The 16,242-nt window shown below is 37.8% G+C and overlaps 1 protein-coding gene across 1 annotated transcript; it reads left to right on the top strand.

The window, feature by feature from the left end:
* Positions 1–14,727: 14,727 nt before the first annotated feature.
* On the top strand, positions 14,728–15,861 carry LOC104244724 (uncharacterized protein At1g08160-like). The gene has a single exon (XM_009800200.2). It carries the CDS (start codon positions 14,828–14,830, stop codon positions 15,638–15,640), a length of 813 nt encoding a protein of 270 aa, XP_009798502.1. The 5' UTR covers positions 14,728–14,827; the 3' UTR covers positions 15,641–15,861.
* Positions 15,862–16,242: the final 381 nt, after the last annotated feature.

Raw genomic sequence — 16,242 nt, 5'->3', positions numbered from 1 at the left:
CAGGCAGTGTCAGTATACTGACAATGCCCCTGCATTCATACATATTTCAAATTTAGTTTGAATTGTTCTGTTAAATTCTGTGTGATGTTGTTGAGATGTTAAGTTTGAATTCAAGTTTACAAATGTTGCATAGATACAACTGTGTTAGGAAGTTGTTTAGAATTGGTTCTAGCTGTTAAAATCAGAAGGATAATCAAGCCTGGACAGATTTTGAAATCTGTTTTGTAACAGATTCTGAATTTTAGTTTAAAGGCAGTAATTACAGTAAGATTTCTGGGATATTTCTGGGATAAAACAGTAAGGATAATATGATATAATAGTGGGCTGATAATGGAATGTAATGGCTATAATTTAAGTAATAAAGGGGAACAAGGGATAATGGGGCTGCTGAAAAACAGGATAAATAGCACTTAGTTTTAAAATATTCAAAAGTAGTTTTAACGGAAAAACTTTCTGATTTTTAAAGGAGAAGAAGGTCCAAGAAGCACTTAAAAAGATAGGAACAGCCCTGTATAAATACAGGAGCTGGACAGACTTTAAAAGGCAGTTTTTAGGAGAGTTTTTTCAGAATTTAGATCAGTTTCATAATAAGAGAGAATTGAGAGAGAGAAATAAGTTTTGAGACAGAGAGATAGAGCTTAAGGCAGATTTTAGGAGATTGAAAGAGGAAAATCAAGCAGAAACAGAAATCTGAAAAGGAAGATAGAAAGAAAGGAAAACAGAAACATTAAAACAGAATTCTACATCGGAAGTTAGTATTGAAGTTGATTCTGTGTTTAAAAATTGAAATTTTTTAGTCTGTTTTGTTCCAAGTCTCAGAATCAGAAATATCATTCTCTTCATTAAATCTGTCCGGATTTGTTCAATATCGTTGTTCAGTTAAAAATCTGAAACTTCCCAAAAGTATCGTCATTGTTCATCTGGGTTCCCCGGATCCTGTTTGTTGCCCAAATCTGTTGAATTATTTGGCTGTTCTGCTGATTTTTGTTACTGCTGCTACTGCTGAAATTCACTCCTTCTACCTTCATTTTCAGGTACATATCTCTTAAATTCTATGTTGGAAAAAGAGATTCAACATGACAAATAAATAAAGTTTGAAATGTAATATTGTCTTCTATTCATTTGAGTTCTTTAGTTAAAAATTTCAGCTTTCGTTTCATGTTAGTTAATTAGTAGTGAATTCAATTTGATAGCTATGAGCTAATTGTCTTACTTTGAAAGTTCGTATAAAGCTTTGTAATAATGCTAGTCCTTCATCTCATTAGTTTAATCATATTTGAACTGTCAAGGCAAGAAACATGACATAAAGATTGGCTATTTACTAGGCCTTATGGCGTTGTTAGAATGGAATGAAAATATCAAAACTATATTGCTAGTTTATTCTTATACTTGATTTAGTTATGGATGGAATGATATAAGTTGTACGTTCTTATGTGGTATGATAACAGGTATTTATAGAACCATTAGTGGATAGTGAGTTGAGTTGTTATGCCTCATTATGATGTTAAAGTGCTACGAATGTTTCAAGACTTACAAATACGTTGCATGTAAGGCAATATTGTCAACCAATTTGTATAATTCTTTTCTTATCAATTTGATGCCTATTCGCCCTCATAAATAAATTAACCAAATAGTTAGGCCAATTAGATTAAAAGCAAATATATGAGAATAAAATGAGGTGTACAAGCATAAATTGCAATACTTATATCAATGGTAAGTAGAAATAGAATTTGCACTAAATAAGAAATAAATAAAAATTGTCCAAAAATACTTCTTCCATTCATAAATTATCTTGTGAGTTTCATATGTCCCTCATTCTTCGATATATGTATATATGTTGTATTTGTGAAGAATAGTATTAATCATATCCTTATTCTTTATTTTGAATTTGAATAGTCTTGGATGAACATGTTATATGCGGAAATTATAATCAATGGGCAACATTCAATAAATTGTGAATTCTTTTTCAAGAATTAAGGGATATCTTAAATGAAGATTTCTCATAATATAATAAACAATTTGTGGAAAAATCCCTAATATCATTACAAATATTTTACGCAATTAGGGATACGTTCGCGTACCCTGATTATATTTTTAAAAGCAAAAATTCGGATTATGCGTACGCACAACTTCGAGCGAATATTTAATAAAAGGATTTTTTTTCAAAGGCGTTAAATCAATTTCATAAAAACCCGAGATGTACAGTTCACTATTCAAGAAAAACAAATATTCTTGATTCAACACAATTTCGAAAAATGATTGTTTAATAAATATATTACCAAAAGTTATCGTGTACACGTACGTGTGACACAATTCCGCATTTTTAAAAAAAAATTATAACACGAATATACGTACGCGTAATTCGATTCAAAGAAGGGTCCTCAATCACAGTAAGTATAAGCGGTAGTAAAAATCATGTAACATCAATGTATTTAATAAAATCAAGATGATTAAGCCAATAATAAAAACAGTTAAGCGATCGTGCTAGAACCACGGAATTCGGAAATGCCTAACACCTTCTTCCGGATTAACAGAATTCCTTACTCAGGATTTCTGGTTCGCAGAATAATAAACAGAGTCATATTCTCCTCGATTCAGGGATTAAAAAATTGGTGACTTGGGACGCCTTAAAATTCCCAGGTGGCGACTCTGAAATAATTAAATAAATCCTGTTTCGATTGTCCTTCAACTGGAGAAAACTCCCCACGCGCCCCGCGGGCGCGGTAAATAGGAGGTGCGATAGAAGATATGACGTAAAACTTTAAGATAATTAGGGTAAAGGTGGATAACGTACGAGATACTCAAATACAGAAGGTTGTGAATAGTCCTTACTTAGGATAGAAGGCTAAAAGTGCGGGAATTCAATATCCAGGAATGATAGCGGCGTCGCCAGTGGCATACCTTCCAGCCTATGATTTCTAGGTATCGACTGGCCTAGTCAAGAGAATAAAGAAGAGACATAAATGATGTGATGTCTCGCTTGATGTTCCAGAATAATATAAGGAAATATATGTTGCAAGCAATTTGAAGGAAGGTTACGAATTATATAAATAGATATGAGTAGGTCGCAAGCTAAAGTATGGCAAAGCGACAAAGTTTTGGGAAGACAAGAGGAAGGATAAGAAAGGGAGAGTGAGAAGGTGCCGAGAATGGATAAGTCCTCAAAGCAGTCTGAGACTAATAGCATTTAAAAGAGATGGAATATTGCCCTGGCGGTAGAATAAGGGTATAATTATGATAGATGAAGGATGGTGTTTGGGCCTTCGATTGAGTAATGATTTAAGGAAAAACAAGGGGGGATTTCATGAATTGTACAGGATTAAAATACCCACGTAGGGTAAATCACATTAGAAAGCTATGAAATACAGTTATGGAAGTACAGTATCACCCCAAGTGGATCGGGAAAATCACTTCTAATATTCTTATATGAAACGTGAGCTCTAGTAATTATGTAAGAGGTTTCAAGTTATCAGTGGTACATTGTAGATCAATATTGAGGTGAATCAACAATGGATGGATAAAATATACAAAGTATGGGGTGAGATTAGGCCATCATTCTTAAGATGAACAACAATGAAGAAACATTAAAGGACTTAGATTTATACATATAGAATAAGCAACGAGAGTAACCTGGAGTTTGATAGCAGACCTCAGTAACGATAAATTGAAGTAAGAATTTTGGTATAGTATATCCTATTTAGATGTAGTAAAGCTAATGACGCTTGAGGGACAACTTGGCATAATTTTGTATATGTTCACAAAGTGAATCCTAGAGATTGGCTAAAAGCTAGAAGATAAGAAAAGAGTCAGGCGCACATACAAAATTAGAGTCGTAAAGGCTGCATGATAGAAGGTAGCAACAGTTACGAGATAAGAAGGATTCCGAATATAAGTTGTGGTGTGAGAAGGAGGCTTAAAGGGGGGAATGCCCTGGCCTTTGGGATTCATTTACAGAACGGTCGCCTAGATGGAAAGGGGTTATGAGAATGATAATAGCATCAGTCAACATTCAAAAATGAATTTTCCAAAGGGGGAAATGATGTTATGCCCCGTAATATTACGTCAATATTACATTGTGCAGTATTATATTATGATGATATTACGCCTCGCAATATTAAATTACGACGATGTTGCACTCTCTAGTATTGTACGTTGAATTTGTCATAAAGTAATTGACATTAGTCCAAGAAAAAGATTATTTGGAGATTATAAGGATTATACTATTTTAAACAAATGATGAATAAATTCGTGAAGGTGAGAGGGGAAGCAAGTCAAAGAAGATGAATTTTTCATCCAGGTTTGGCATATTGGGATAAAATACGGGTCGAGCGTTAATACCCGATATTTATGGACAAGTGCCATACAAGGTACTACATGACCATGATAGTAAGGTGTACAAGGTATGTTAAAAGCGAATAGTATTTTAAGTAAGTTGAGATAATTTTTAATTATACGGGTAATTGGTTAATTGCCGGGTAATGGGACATTACCTAAATAATTAGGGATATATTGGATAAGAATTGCATCCACCAACGTGGCTGCACATCAAAGCCAACAAAGTCACAAAAATGTGACTCTTAAAGTCCACATATAGTTGGCACATTTAGAATAATAGTTGGCCAACTCATCTACAAAGTGCGGGGCCCATAAATCTCCAAGATAAAGAGATTATTAGACACAATTCAAGAGAAAAGAGCTTATGGAAGGGGCTATCGTGAAAAACAAATATGGATAAAGGAAATTACTTGTTAGTCTATGACTTAAACGGACAACTTAATGAGTTTAGTGTCCTGGGACGAGACAAAGATGCAAAAGTCAATCCACATGACAAAATATATTCATGTCGAGAGTATGACTGCTTTCATGCGATGGAAACAGTGAGAATAAAATACGAAGTTAGATATGGCATGACCATTTATGATTATCTTTCACTATTTTATAAGGTTCAAATGTACATCTCATATATGCAATAATTAATAAGGTGATTGTTATCTTACTAGTGGTCACGGCAAAGAGGTTCCCTACTTCGATCCGTTGTTATGTGTTGTTGCAAGTGACGTATGTTAGAGGGATTGTCAAGAGAATCGGCGTAGGTATGTTAAGGCTATACCTTCTATCCTTTTGGCATGATCCATACGACACAAACGAAACGTGCAAATGCACAATTTCCATACATGACTCTATTCATAGAAATATTAGAGATGTTTATGTTCTTGATTCCCCATGTGTCATATTATTCTATCATCTGTTCATGGGTCTCAGAAAAATATATAAGTTGAAAAAAAAGAGTTTACTTCATGATACTACTCAAGGCATAATGGTCTTATGACATTCTGAAAGATTTTATTGACGTACTTTTCATGTATTGCATTCATTTACATTGACCCATGACTAGATGGCGTTATATACGTGTATATATGTATATGGGATATGGAAAAAGGTTATGGCATTATATACGCACCACCACCTGATCAGCTGGTATACGTTGATGATTTTCCCACAGTAGCCGAGATGATATGATGGGATGCCCTCAGAGGCTTGATGATATTTTGAACGCATATACCCATGCATGGTATGACATTTATATGCATATGCACGATATTATAATACTAAATGATTCACATAGTTATTCAGATATACTTATTGAGTCTTTTACTCTATGTTTCTCTCATGTCTACTTGTTACTGATTTTCATTCCTTACATACTCGGTACATTATTAGTACAGACGTCCCTTTTTCTTGGGGACACTGCGTTTCATGCTCGCAGGTCCTGATAGACAGGTCGAGAGTCCTCTAAGTAGGCTATCAGCTCAGGGAAGGTGTTGGTGCACTCCATTTGCTCCGGAGTTGCTTCTTTGGTCAGTATGATTAGTACATGTATTGATTAGTATGGCGGAACCCTGTCCCGACCTTTATGATATTATGTATTGCTTATAGGCAGATGTCAGGTATACGGATACTTGTATGTCCTTGTCGGCCTATGTTTCAAGTATTCAAAAAAAATCATACTGGCCTTATAGGCCCGTACTTCATATGTATAAGTTTGTATTTCCTCATGTTTTACTCCGGTTCATTTATCTATGACAGAATGATATGAAAGATATGTTATGTTTGTACTCGATTGAGTAAGGTACCGGGTGCCCATCGCGGCCCATCGGTTTGGGTAGTGACAACAGGAATGAAATACGCTGACTTGGTCAGTCTATCCACAATAACCCAAACTGCATCGAACTTCCTCTGAGTCCGTGGGAGTCCAACAATGAAATCCATAGTGATACGCTCCCACTTCCACTTAGGAATCTCTATCTTCTAAAGCAAACCACCAGGTCTCTGATGCTCGTACTTTACTTGCTGGCAATTTAGACACTGAGCCATATATGCCACTATATCTTTCTTTATTCTCCTCCACCAATAATGTTGCCGCAAGATGATACATATTGGTGGCGCCTGGATAAATAGAATATCGAGAACTGTGGGCCTCCTCTAGAATCAACTCACGAAGTCCATCCACATTAGGCACACAAAAACGACCCTGCATACTCAAAACTCCATCATCTCCAATCGTAACCTGCCTGGCATCTTTATGTCGCATTGTGTCCCTAAGGACAAGCAAATAAGGGTCATCATACTGCCACTCCCTGATGCACTCAAACAATGAAGACCGAGTGACCGTACAAGCTAGAACACGATTGGGCTCAGAAACATCCAACCTCATGAACTGAAAGTCTGAACATCTAATGCAAGCAGTCTCTCACCTACTAGAACGTACGCAAGGCTGCCCATACTAGCTGACTTCCTACTCAAAGCATCGGCCACCATATTAGCCTTCCCGGTATGATACAAGATGGTGATATCATAGCCTTTTAATAGCTCTATCCATCCCCTCTACCTCAAATTGATCTCCTTTTTCTAAAACAAATACTGCAAACTCTGATGATCTGTTAACACCTCATACGACACACCATAAAGATAGTGCCTCTAAATATTCAGCGCATGAACAATGGCTGCCAACTTTAAGTCGTGAACAGGGTAATTCTTCTTGTGAACCTTCAGCTGCCGTGAAGCATATGCAAAAACCCTGCCACCCTACATCAATACCGTACCAAGCCCAATACAAGATGAATCACAATATACTGTATAAGGCCCTGATCCTGTGGGCAACACCAACACTAGCGTCGTAATCAAAGCAGTCTTGAGTTTCTAAAAGCTCACCTCACACTCGCCCGACTATCTTAATGGGGCACCCTTCTGGGTCAACCTAGTCAACGGGGCTGTTATAGATGAGAAACCCTCCACAAACTAACGGTAATAACCTTCCAATCCTAAGAAACTCCAGATCTCTATAGCTGATGTGGGTCTAGGCCAGTCTTTGACTACCTCAATCTTCTTAGGATCCACCAGAATACCCTCTACTAATACACTATGACCCAAGAAAGTAACTGAACTCAACCAAAAATCATATTTTGAAAACTTAGCATATAACTGCTGTCTCTCAAAGTCTGAAGAATGATCCAAAGATGTTGCTCATGCTCCTCTCGACTGCGGGAGTAGATCAAGATATTATCAATAAAAACAATCACAAAGGAATCCAGATAGGGTTTGACCACTCGGTTCATCAAATTCGTAAATGTTGCTGGGGCATTTGTTAGCCCAAATGACATCACTAGAAACTCATAATGCCTATACCGAGTCTGAAAAGCTGTCTTAGGGACATCGGATGCCCTAATTCTCAACTGATGGTAGCTAGACCTCAAATTAATCTTTAAAAACACTTTGGCACCCTGAAGCTGATCAAATAAGCCATCAATCCTCGGCATGGATACTTGTTCTTGATAATGACTTTGTTCAACTGTCGATAATCTATGCACATCTTCATCGACCCATCCTTCTTCTTCACAAGCAACACAGGCGCACCCCATGTAGAGACACTAAGTCTAATAAAGCCCTTATCAAGCAAGTCTTGCAACTGCTCCTTCAGTTCTTTCAACTCTGGCGGGGCAATATGGTATGGCGGAATAGAAATAGGCTGAGTTCCCGGAGCCAAATCAATATAGAAGTCAATATCTCTGTCGAGTGGCATCCCCGGCAGATCTGCAAGAAACACCATAGGAATCTCACGAATAATAGGCACAAAATCAATAAAAGTAACATCCGCACTAGAATCACGAACATAACCCAAATAAGCTAGACACCTCTTCTCGGCCATATGTCGAGCCTTTATATAAGAGATAATCCTACAGGTAGAATGTCCAAGGGTCCCCCTTCACTCTAATCGAGGCAACCCCGGCAAGGATAAAGTCACCGTCTTGGTGTGACAATCCAATATAGCGTGATAAGGTGGCAACCAATCCATGCCCAAAATGATATCAAAATCAACCATATCGAGAAGTAGAAGATCTACACTAGTCTCAAGACCTCCAATAGTAACCACACACGAACAATAGACACGATCTACTACAATAAAATCTCCTACAGAGGTGAACACATATACAGGAGCACTCAAAGAATCACGAGGCACAACAAAATGTGAAGCAAAATAGGAAGACACATATGAATATGTAGAACCCGGATCAAATAGAACTGAGACATCTCTACTGCAATCTGAAACTGTACCTGTGATAACAACGTCAGATGGCTCAGCCTCCGGCCTAGCGGGAAAAGCATAACATCAGGGATGGGGGCCACCGCTCTGAACCATGTCTCTAGGAAGTCCTCTTGTTGGCTGGCCTCCACTTCTAGCAGCCTGGCCTCCACCTCTAGCGGCCTGACCTCTACCTCTGCTGGATGAGCGGGCGATGATGCAACAGGTACCGGAATCATGACACGAGAACTCTATTGTGGCATGCCTCCCAACAATTCGGACAAGTCCTACTAATATGCCCATAACCACCACACTCAAAACATCCATTCTGGTATTATGGCTGTTAAAACTGAGACTGACCCAAATGGGATGGCTGACCATGGTAATAACTCTGAATAGGAGGTGCACTGATAGGAGTTGGCGGTGCACTATAGGCTGTCTATCCAGAATGAGGCACATAATGACCACGACTCCCTGAAAAACTATAGGTGTCTGAAGCGCTGAATGATATGGCCTAGGAGGATGGACTCTACCAATAGTACCACTACCTCCAGACGAGGCACCACTAAAACCACCTGAATGATGAGGTCTCCTGTCAGATCCCTGACCACTCCCTTAACCTAGTACCATCTCAACTCGCCTGACGGCATTGGCTGTCGTTTGAAAAGAATCTCGCTCCTAGTCTCCTTAGCCATCTACAATCTGATAGGCTGATTAAGTCCCTCAATAAACCTCCTCGCCCCTCTCCCTTTCTCTCTCTCTCTCTCTCTCAGTAGGAAGCAGAAGAATATCATGACGGTCCAGATCCGTAAATCGAGTCTCGTACTAAGTGATAGTCATAGAACCCTACTGCAAATGCTCAAACTGCCTCTAATAGTCTTCTCTCTGAGTGATAGGAAGGAACTTCTCAAGAAATAACTTAGAGAACTGGTCCCAAGTAAGAGCAAGCGACCCAGCTGGTCTGGTCAGCATATAATCCCTCCACCATTTCTTGGTAGAACCCGACAAATGAAATGCAGCAAAGTCGACCCCATTGGTCTCAACTATCCCTAAGTTCTGTAACACCTCATTACAGCTGTCCAAATAGTCTTGGGGATCCTCTGAAGATGCATAGCTAAAGTGAACTGGGAAAAGCTTGGTAAACCTATCCAACCTCCACAAAGCCTCAGAAGACATAGATAATCCATCACCGGTCTGTGCTGCAACACCCAGCGGAACTGCCCCCACTGGCTGGGCTGCTGGAGTGTGAAACTGGGAGCCATCTTCTCCAAAGTGTGAGTAGCAGGAGTCTGGACTCCTCCCCCAACCTAAGAGACGGCTGGTGCCACACGAAATGTACCGGTTTGAGCAACACTCTCCATAAGGCCCACTAGATGGACCAAAGCATCCTGAAGCACTGGGGTGGCGATGAACCCCTCTGGGACCTGAGCTGGTCCGGCAAGCACAGTCTGGGCAAGAACCTCCTCATCAAACTCCATCTAAGGGTCCATCACTGGTGCTGCTGCTCGAAATCGGGGTTGAGCTCTGCCCCTACCTCGACCTCTGGCATGACCTCGGCCTCGATCCCTTCCCCTCGTAGGAGCTGCTACTAGGGGCTCTGGCTGCCACTCAACTGAAGATGTGGTATGCATTCTCACCATCTGCGAGAGAACAAGATAGAAGAGTTCAATCAGCAATGATAGAATAAAATCGTTCGACAGAGAATAATAGAAGTGAAACTATTCCTAACTCCTAGCCTCCAGAAGATAAGTACAAACATCTCCGTACCGATCCTCCAGACTCTACTAAGTTTGCTCATGACTCGTGAGACCTATGTAACCTAGTGCTTTGATACCAACTTGTCACGATCCAGAATTCCCACCATCGAGACCGTGATGGCACCTAACATTTCACTTGCTAGGTAAGCCAACGTTAAAACAATCTACTCCTTTTAACAGCTTAAAACAGATAATAAAGAGGAACTTAGATAATTGAATAAATTTAAAGTAACAATGCGGAAGTTGAACTAGCCAAATATCTATTACAATTTCCCTAAACCTGGTGTCACGAGTGTACGAACTACTAGAATAATATGCATAAGGGTCTGAAGTAAATAACAAGTTGTTTGAATGAAAGTTCACGGCTAAATAAATAGAGGATGGAGACTCCAGGAGTTGCGGGCGTTGAAGAGTCGTACCTTAAGTCTCCGCGAATATCCGATTCGAGCTCTCTAGTAGCCATTGCTGGGACTGTTCCCAAAATCTACACAGTGTGTAGAGTATAATATCAGTACAACCGACCCCAGGTACTGGTAAATATCGAGCCTAACCTCGATGAAGTAGTGACGAGGCTAAGGCAGGTCACCTACGCTAGAACCTGTACGCACTCTATAATAATGACAGAATAATTGAAATATTATAGAATTAAATAAATAATAGAAAATGACAACCACAGCCTCAAAAATAAATCAGTGTCGTCTAAAATTACTAATCTCTACCAGCTCAAATAGAAGTACCGAAAGACAACGCAACTCAAGAAAATGAAACACATAGGTTGTTGCGTCGCGCAACCCTATCCTACCAAACATTACATAATCCTCCTTTATTCCACTAGCACCAATATCAATAACAATAAATTATATACATATATATATATATATATATATATGTTACGGCATGCAACCCGATCCCACCATATATCAATATTAATATCATAATTCACCCTTATTTTACCATATCAATCCACCCGTATTTCACTTGTTACGGCGTGCAAACCGATCCCATCGTATATACATATTCACCCTTATTCCACCATATCAATCCTCCCTTATTACACATGTTGCAGTGTGCAGCCCGATCCCACCAAATCAATACCAAACAGCCAATGTACACAATCAAATCAATAGGCTAAATCACAAGGCCTTTACGATAAATAAATACCAAACCGAACCAAGAAAAGGAACCTTGTTCAATATAGAATCTTCACAAATAACAATGCACCGCTAGACCAAACCAGCAATTCACTGTTAAAAGGTACATACAAGTCAAATTAAGCAAATAGCTGGGATTGGGGGAACTATGAAGTGAGGTAACATAGTTAACAGAAGAAGATATTAATTAACAAGTAGCAGTTAAGCATGGAAAGCATCTAGAGCATATAGCAATTAAGACGGGGAAGGAAACAGTGAAGGTAAAGAAGTAAATCAGGGAAAATAGATAATTTAGCGGCATATAAACACTCGTCACCTTGCATATATGCCACTCACATGGAATTCACATAACACAAAGTCTGAGGGTTCCTAATTCTCTCAAGTCATGGTTAGACACAACACTTACCTCGCTCCAAGGCCACTCAAAGCTCAATCACAGCTTTGCATTTCAAACACGTCTCCGAACCAACAATATCTAGCAAATTACCAACCAAACATTTCAAAATAAACCTTAGGAATCACCCACAATCGATAAGAATTCAATTTAAGCCATTATTAAAAAAGTCAACATTGGTCCAAGCCCGAAATTCGAACCAAAACCCGATTATCCATTCACCCCGAGCCCGGATATGCAATTGGTTTTGGAATCCGACCTCTATTTGAGGTCTAAATCCCCAATTTATCAAATCCCTAGTTTCTACCTAAATTCCACCATGAAACCTTAGATTCTAGGTTGAAACCTTGTAAAATAAAGTGAAAGATTGAAAGAAATTAGTTTAGAATCACTTACCTATTATTTTGGGAAGAAAAAGTCTTTGAAAAAACGCCTTTTGTGTTTTAAGTTTTGATTTTTTGAACAATGGATGAAAATCCTGTCTAAGTCCATTTTCATCAGTTGCAAATGTCGCATTTGCGACCTGAGCTTCGCAATTGCGAATTTGAATCTTCGCAAATGAGACAAAATGATCGCAATTGCGATCACTGCCCCTCCCAGCTTTACTTTGCAAATGCGAAGAATTCTTCACAATTGCGAAGACTGTATGGCCCAGCTTCTCTTCGCATTTGCGATGAGTAGCTCGCAAATGCAAACTCTAATATCGCAAATGCGAAATCAAATGCCAATTCCCAAAAATTGCAGATATCAGCAATGCCTAAGTCCAATTCCACTCTGTAGCCTATCCGAAACTCACCCAAGCCCTCGGGGCTCCAAACCAAACATGCACACAAGTCTTAAAACATCATACGAACTTGCTTGTGCAATCAAATCACCAAAATAATACTTAAAACCACGAATTTAGCATCAAATCAAATGAAATTCTCAAGAACACTTTGAAATTTCTATTTTCACAACCGGACGTCTGAATCACGTCAAACCAATTCCGTTTCTCACCAAATTTCATAGATTTGTCTTAAATATTAATGAACCTGTATCGGGCTCCGGAGTCAAAATACGGACCCAATACCAACAAGATCAAACATTAACAATTTTTAAAAACCATTAAATTTTGAGACTTACAATTTTCATCAAAAATTCATAACTCGAGCTAGGGACCTCCGATTCCGATTTTGGACATACGCCCGTATCCCATATTTTGATACGAACTCATTGGGATTGTTCAAATACGAATCCGGATCTGTTTACCAAAAATGTTGACTGAAGCCAACTCAAATGATATTTTTAATCAAAAATCCCTATTTTTATCAACTTTCAACACAAAAGCTTTCCGGAAACACGCCCCTACTGTGCACGCAAATCGAGAAGGGATAAAATGATGTTTTAAAGGCCTCGGAACCCAGAATTTGATTTTAAATCGTAAGATGACATGTCGGGTCATCACGTTGAGATTACAAGATTCAAATGAAATTTTTGGTATGTTATACACACGGTTAGTTCAATATCATAAAATTCAAAATTTTCTTTTATATTCTTAAATTTCATGTCTAGTCAAATTAAGAAGTTTGAAAAAAGCTTTATTTTGATTAACATATTTATATAGGGAAAGAAAGAAAGAAAAGACAAATGAGTTAAGCTTACGGAACCCGTACGCTGCTTGGCCATCTTTATAGAAACATTATGGAGTCATTTGGTAGGGTGCATAAGAATAGTGCTGAATAGGGTGTATTAGTAATGCTGGTATTAATTATGCTTGCATTAGTTATGCTGGTGTTAGTTATGCTGACATATTTCTTATTCATTGTTTGGTTTGATGTATTAAAGCATTGCACAATTTCTAAAAGAATTGTTTGTTTACAAAAATGCCCTCAAAACTAGTTCACACTCTAACTTTTTAAAAGAAATATATGTTGAGAAATAATTTTATATGAAAAAGATTACAAAAAATAATTTGATTTGTCTACCTATATTGTAAAATAAAATTAAATATTTATTTATAAAAAAGAAAATATGCTAAGTATTTATTTATTTACTAGGGATATAATTTTATTTCTCACTATTTGGATTATTTTGAACTTGCATTAATATACTAACTAACTTATTTTAATCAAACATAAATTTTGAAGGACAATTTTATCTTTAACTAAGCTAATGTATGCATTAAAACTCATTGCATTGCTAATATCATTGTTTTCTATGCATTAGTTATGCATAGGATAATACCAAATAGGATGTATAGCTAATGCTTGCATAACTAATGCATATGTTTAAAATATATACTAAATAATGTATTATTAATACACAAAGCTAATGCATTCATTATTTTATCTAATGCATCCTACCAAACGACTCTATGTGTGTTTGGGGGCGATGCTTATAGAAACTATAAAGCAGCCATTTTCTCTTTATTTAAACATGTAGAACAATGAATTTTCTTAACCACATAGTTTTCTGACTTTCTTTCTTCATACTACTTTCTTAGTGTGTAAGTATTAACGTATCAAAACCAAAAGGCAACTAATGCTGCAGATGAAGTCCTCCAAATACAATCAACTATTGTCCATTTGACAGGTCAATGTTCTACTCCCAAATTAGTAGAATTTCAAGAAAAAGTGGAAAGTGCAGGGCAAATTAGACCCCAAAATAAAAGTTGTAGAGCCCCGTGCTGGGCCACTTTGCTTTTGTATTTTTCCTGAATAAAAATACAGTGATTGAAATATGCAAAAAGCAAGCACACAATTCAAATCAAAACATCAATGGCCTAACTTTAGTTCCTACTCTCATTACCTTTACCAAATAGTATAATAAAACAACAAAGGGGTCCATCACCTCCCTTAATCAAAAGCTTCTTTCCCTTTTACTTTCCTTAATCCACTTCTAACTTCATCTTAATAAGTAGATCCAAGATTCATTCGTTCATCTTTCCTCTCATAATTCATTTTCCATGACTTCTTCTGAGAGCTTGAGCTTCTTTTCTCCTGAATATACTTCTCCTAAGATGTTTCCCCTTACTCCATCGCCGTTACCAACACCACCACCAGTACCATCACATAAACGCGGCGTACCAAAACCATCTCCTATGAACCAAATTGTCGTGTCAAAACATGCCCTGAATCAACCTTTGACACCAGAAATCCCATTTGAAAGTAAGACAAAACCAGTACAATATATTGTACCACGACAACGTAAACGGACAAATCCTGGAGTATGGTTAGTTGCAATCCTATGCATGATATTCTGCTTACTTCTTATATGTTTTGGGATTGTCACACTAGTCATATTCCTTTCTATTAAACCAAGAAATCCACTCTTTGATACATCTAATGCTAGCCTCAGTCTCATCTACTTAGACTCCCCACAATATATGAATGGTGATTTTACATTTATTGCAAATTTCACCAATCCAAACAGAAAGCTTGATGTGAGATTTGAACATTTGGATATTGAGCTATATTTTTCAGATAGTCTAATAGCAACTCAAGTTCTTCAACCTTTCACTCAGAGACGACACGAAACACGGCTAATACCAGTTCACATGATATCTAGCTTGGTTTATTTGCCACCAATATCAGCTTTCAAACTCCAAAAGCAGGTCCTAAGCAACAGAGTTGTTTATAACATCAGAGGAACTTTCAAAGTTAGAGCTAATATTGGCCTAATTCATTACTCTTACTGGTTACATGGGAGATGTCAGTTAGAGATGACAAGTCCACCTGCAGGTGCTCTTATTACCCATAGTTGTAGAACAAAGAGATGAAATGGCAACAAAAAAAAGATTATTACTTCTGTATATTGCATACTTTAGTACAGCAATTTGATTTGATTTTCATTTTCTCCTTGTGGAATAATGCTTTAAGTAAGCGCACAGGAATTTCATTTTCACCTGTAATGGATCCTAATAACAGTACAAAAGTTACTACCCCTCAAGTTGGGACCGGCTGGCTATATAAATCCTCATTTTGCATGCTCTTTCATTTATATCCGTCTCAATCCAATATTACCTAGAATTAGTACTAGTAAGTTCCTGTAATGATCCGACTGGTCGTTTTGAGCTTTAGCATTCCATTCGGTGGTTTGAGACTTTGAATAGCTTCATATTATGTATTATGATTTGTGTGTATGGTCGATTTCGATTTTCAAGCTGTTCGGGATTGATTTGGAAGAATGATTCTCAACTATGACATTTTAAGTTAGGAAGAATTGACCAAGTTTGATTTTTGAGTATTTGACCTCGGATCGGAGTTTTGATGGTTCTGTTAGGTCCGGATGGTGATTTTGGACTTCGGCGTACACCCGAATTTGCATTTGGATATTTTTAGAAGGTTTCGGCACTAGTTGGCGAAAATTGGCAATTTGAAG

The sequence above is a fragment of the Nicotiana sylvestris genome, chromosome 7 (assembly GCF_000393655.2).
Source record: "Nicotiana sylvestris chromosome 7, ASM39365v2, whole genome shotgun sequence".
Taxonomy (NCBI): domain Eukaryota; kingdom Viridiplantae; phylum Streptophyta; class Magnoliopsida; order Solanales; family Solanaceae; genus Nicotiana; species Nicotiana sylvestris.
The sequence above is the reverse complement of the archived record's forward strand: the minus strand, read 5'-3'. Positions and strand labels throughout refer to the sequence as shown.

Bases quoted from the DNA above. Each gene is read 5' to 3' on its own strand.
- LOC104244724 (XM_009800200.2), top strand. From the start codon at position 14,828: ATGACTTCTTCTGAGAGCTTGAGCTTCTTTTCTCCTGAATATACTTCT.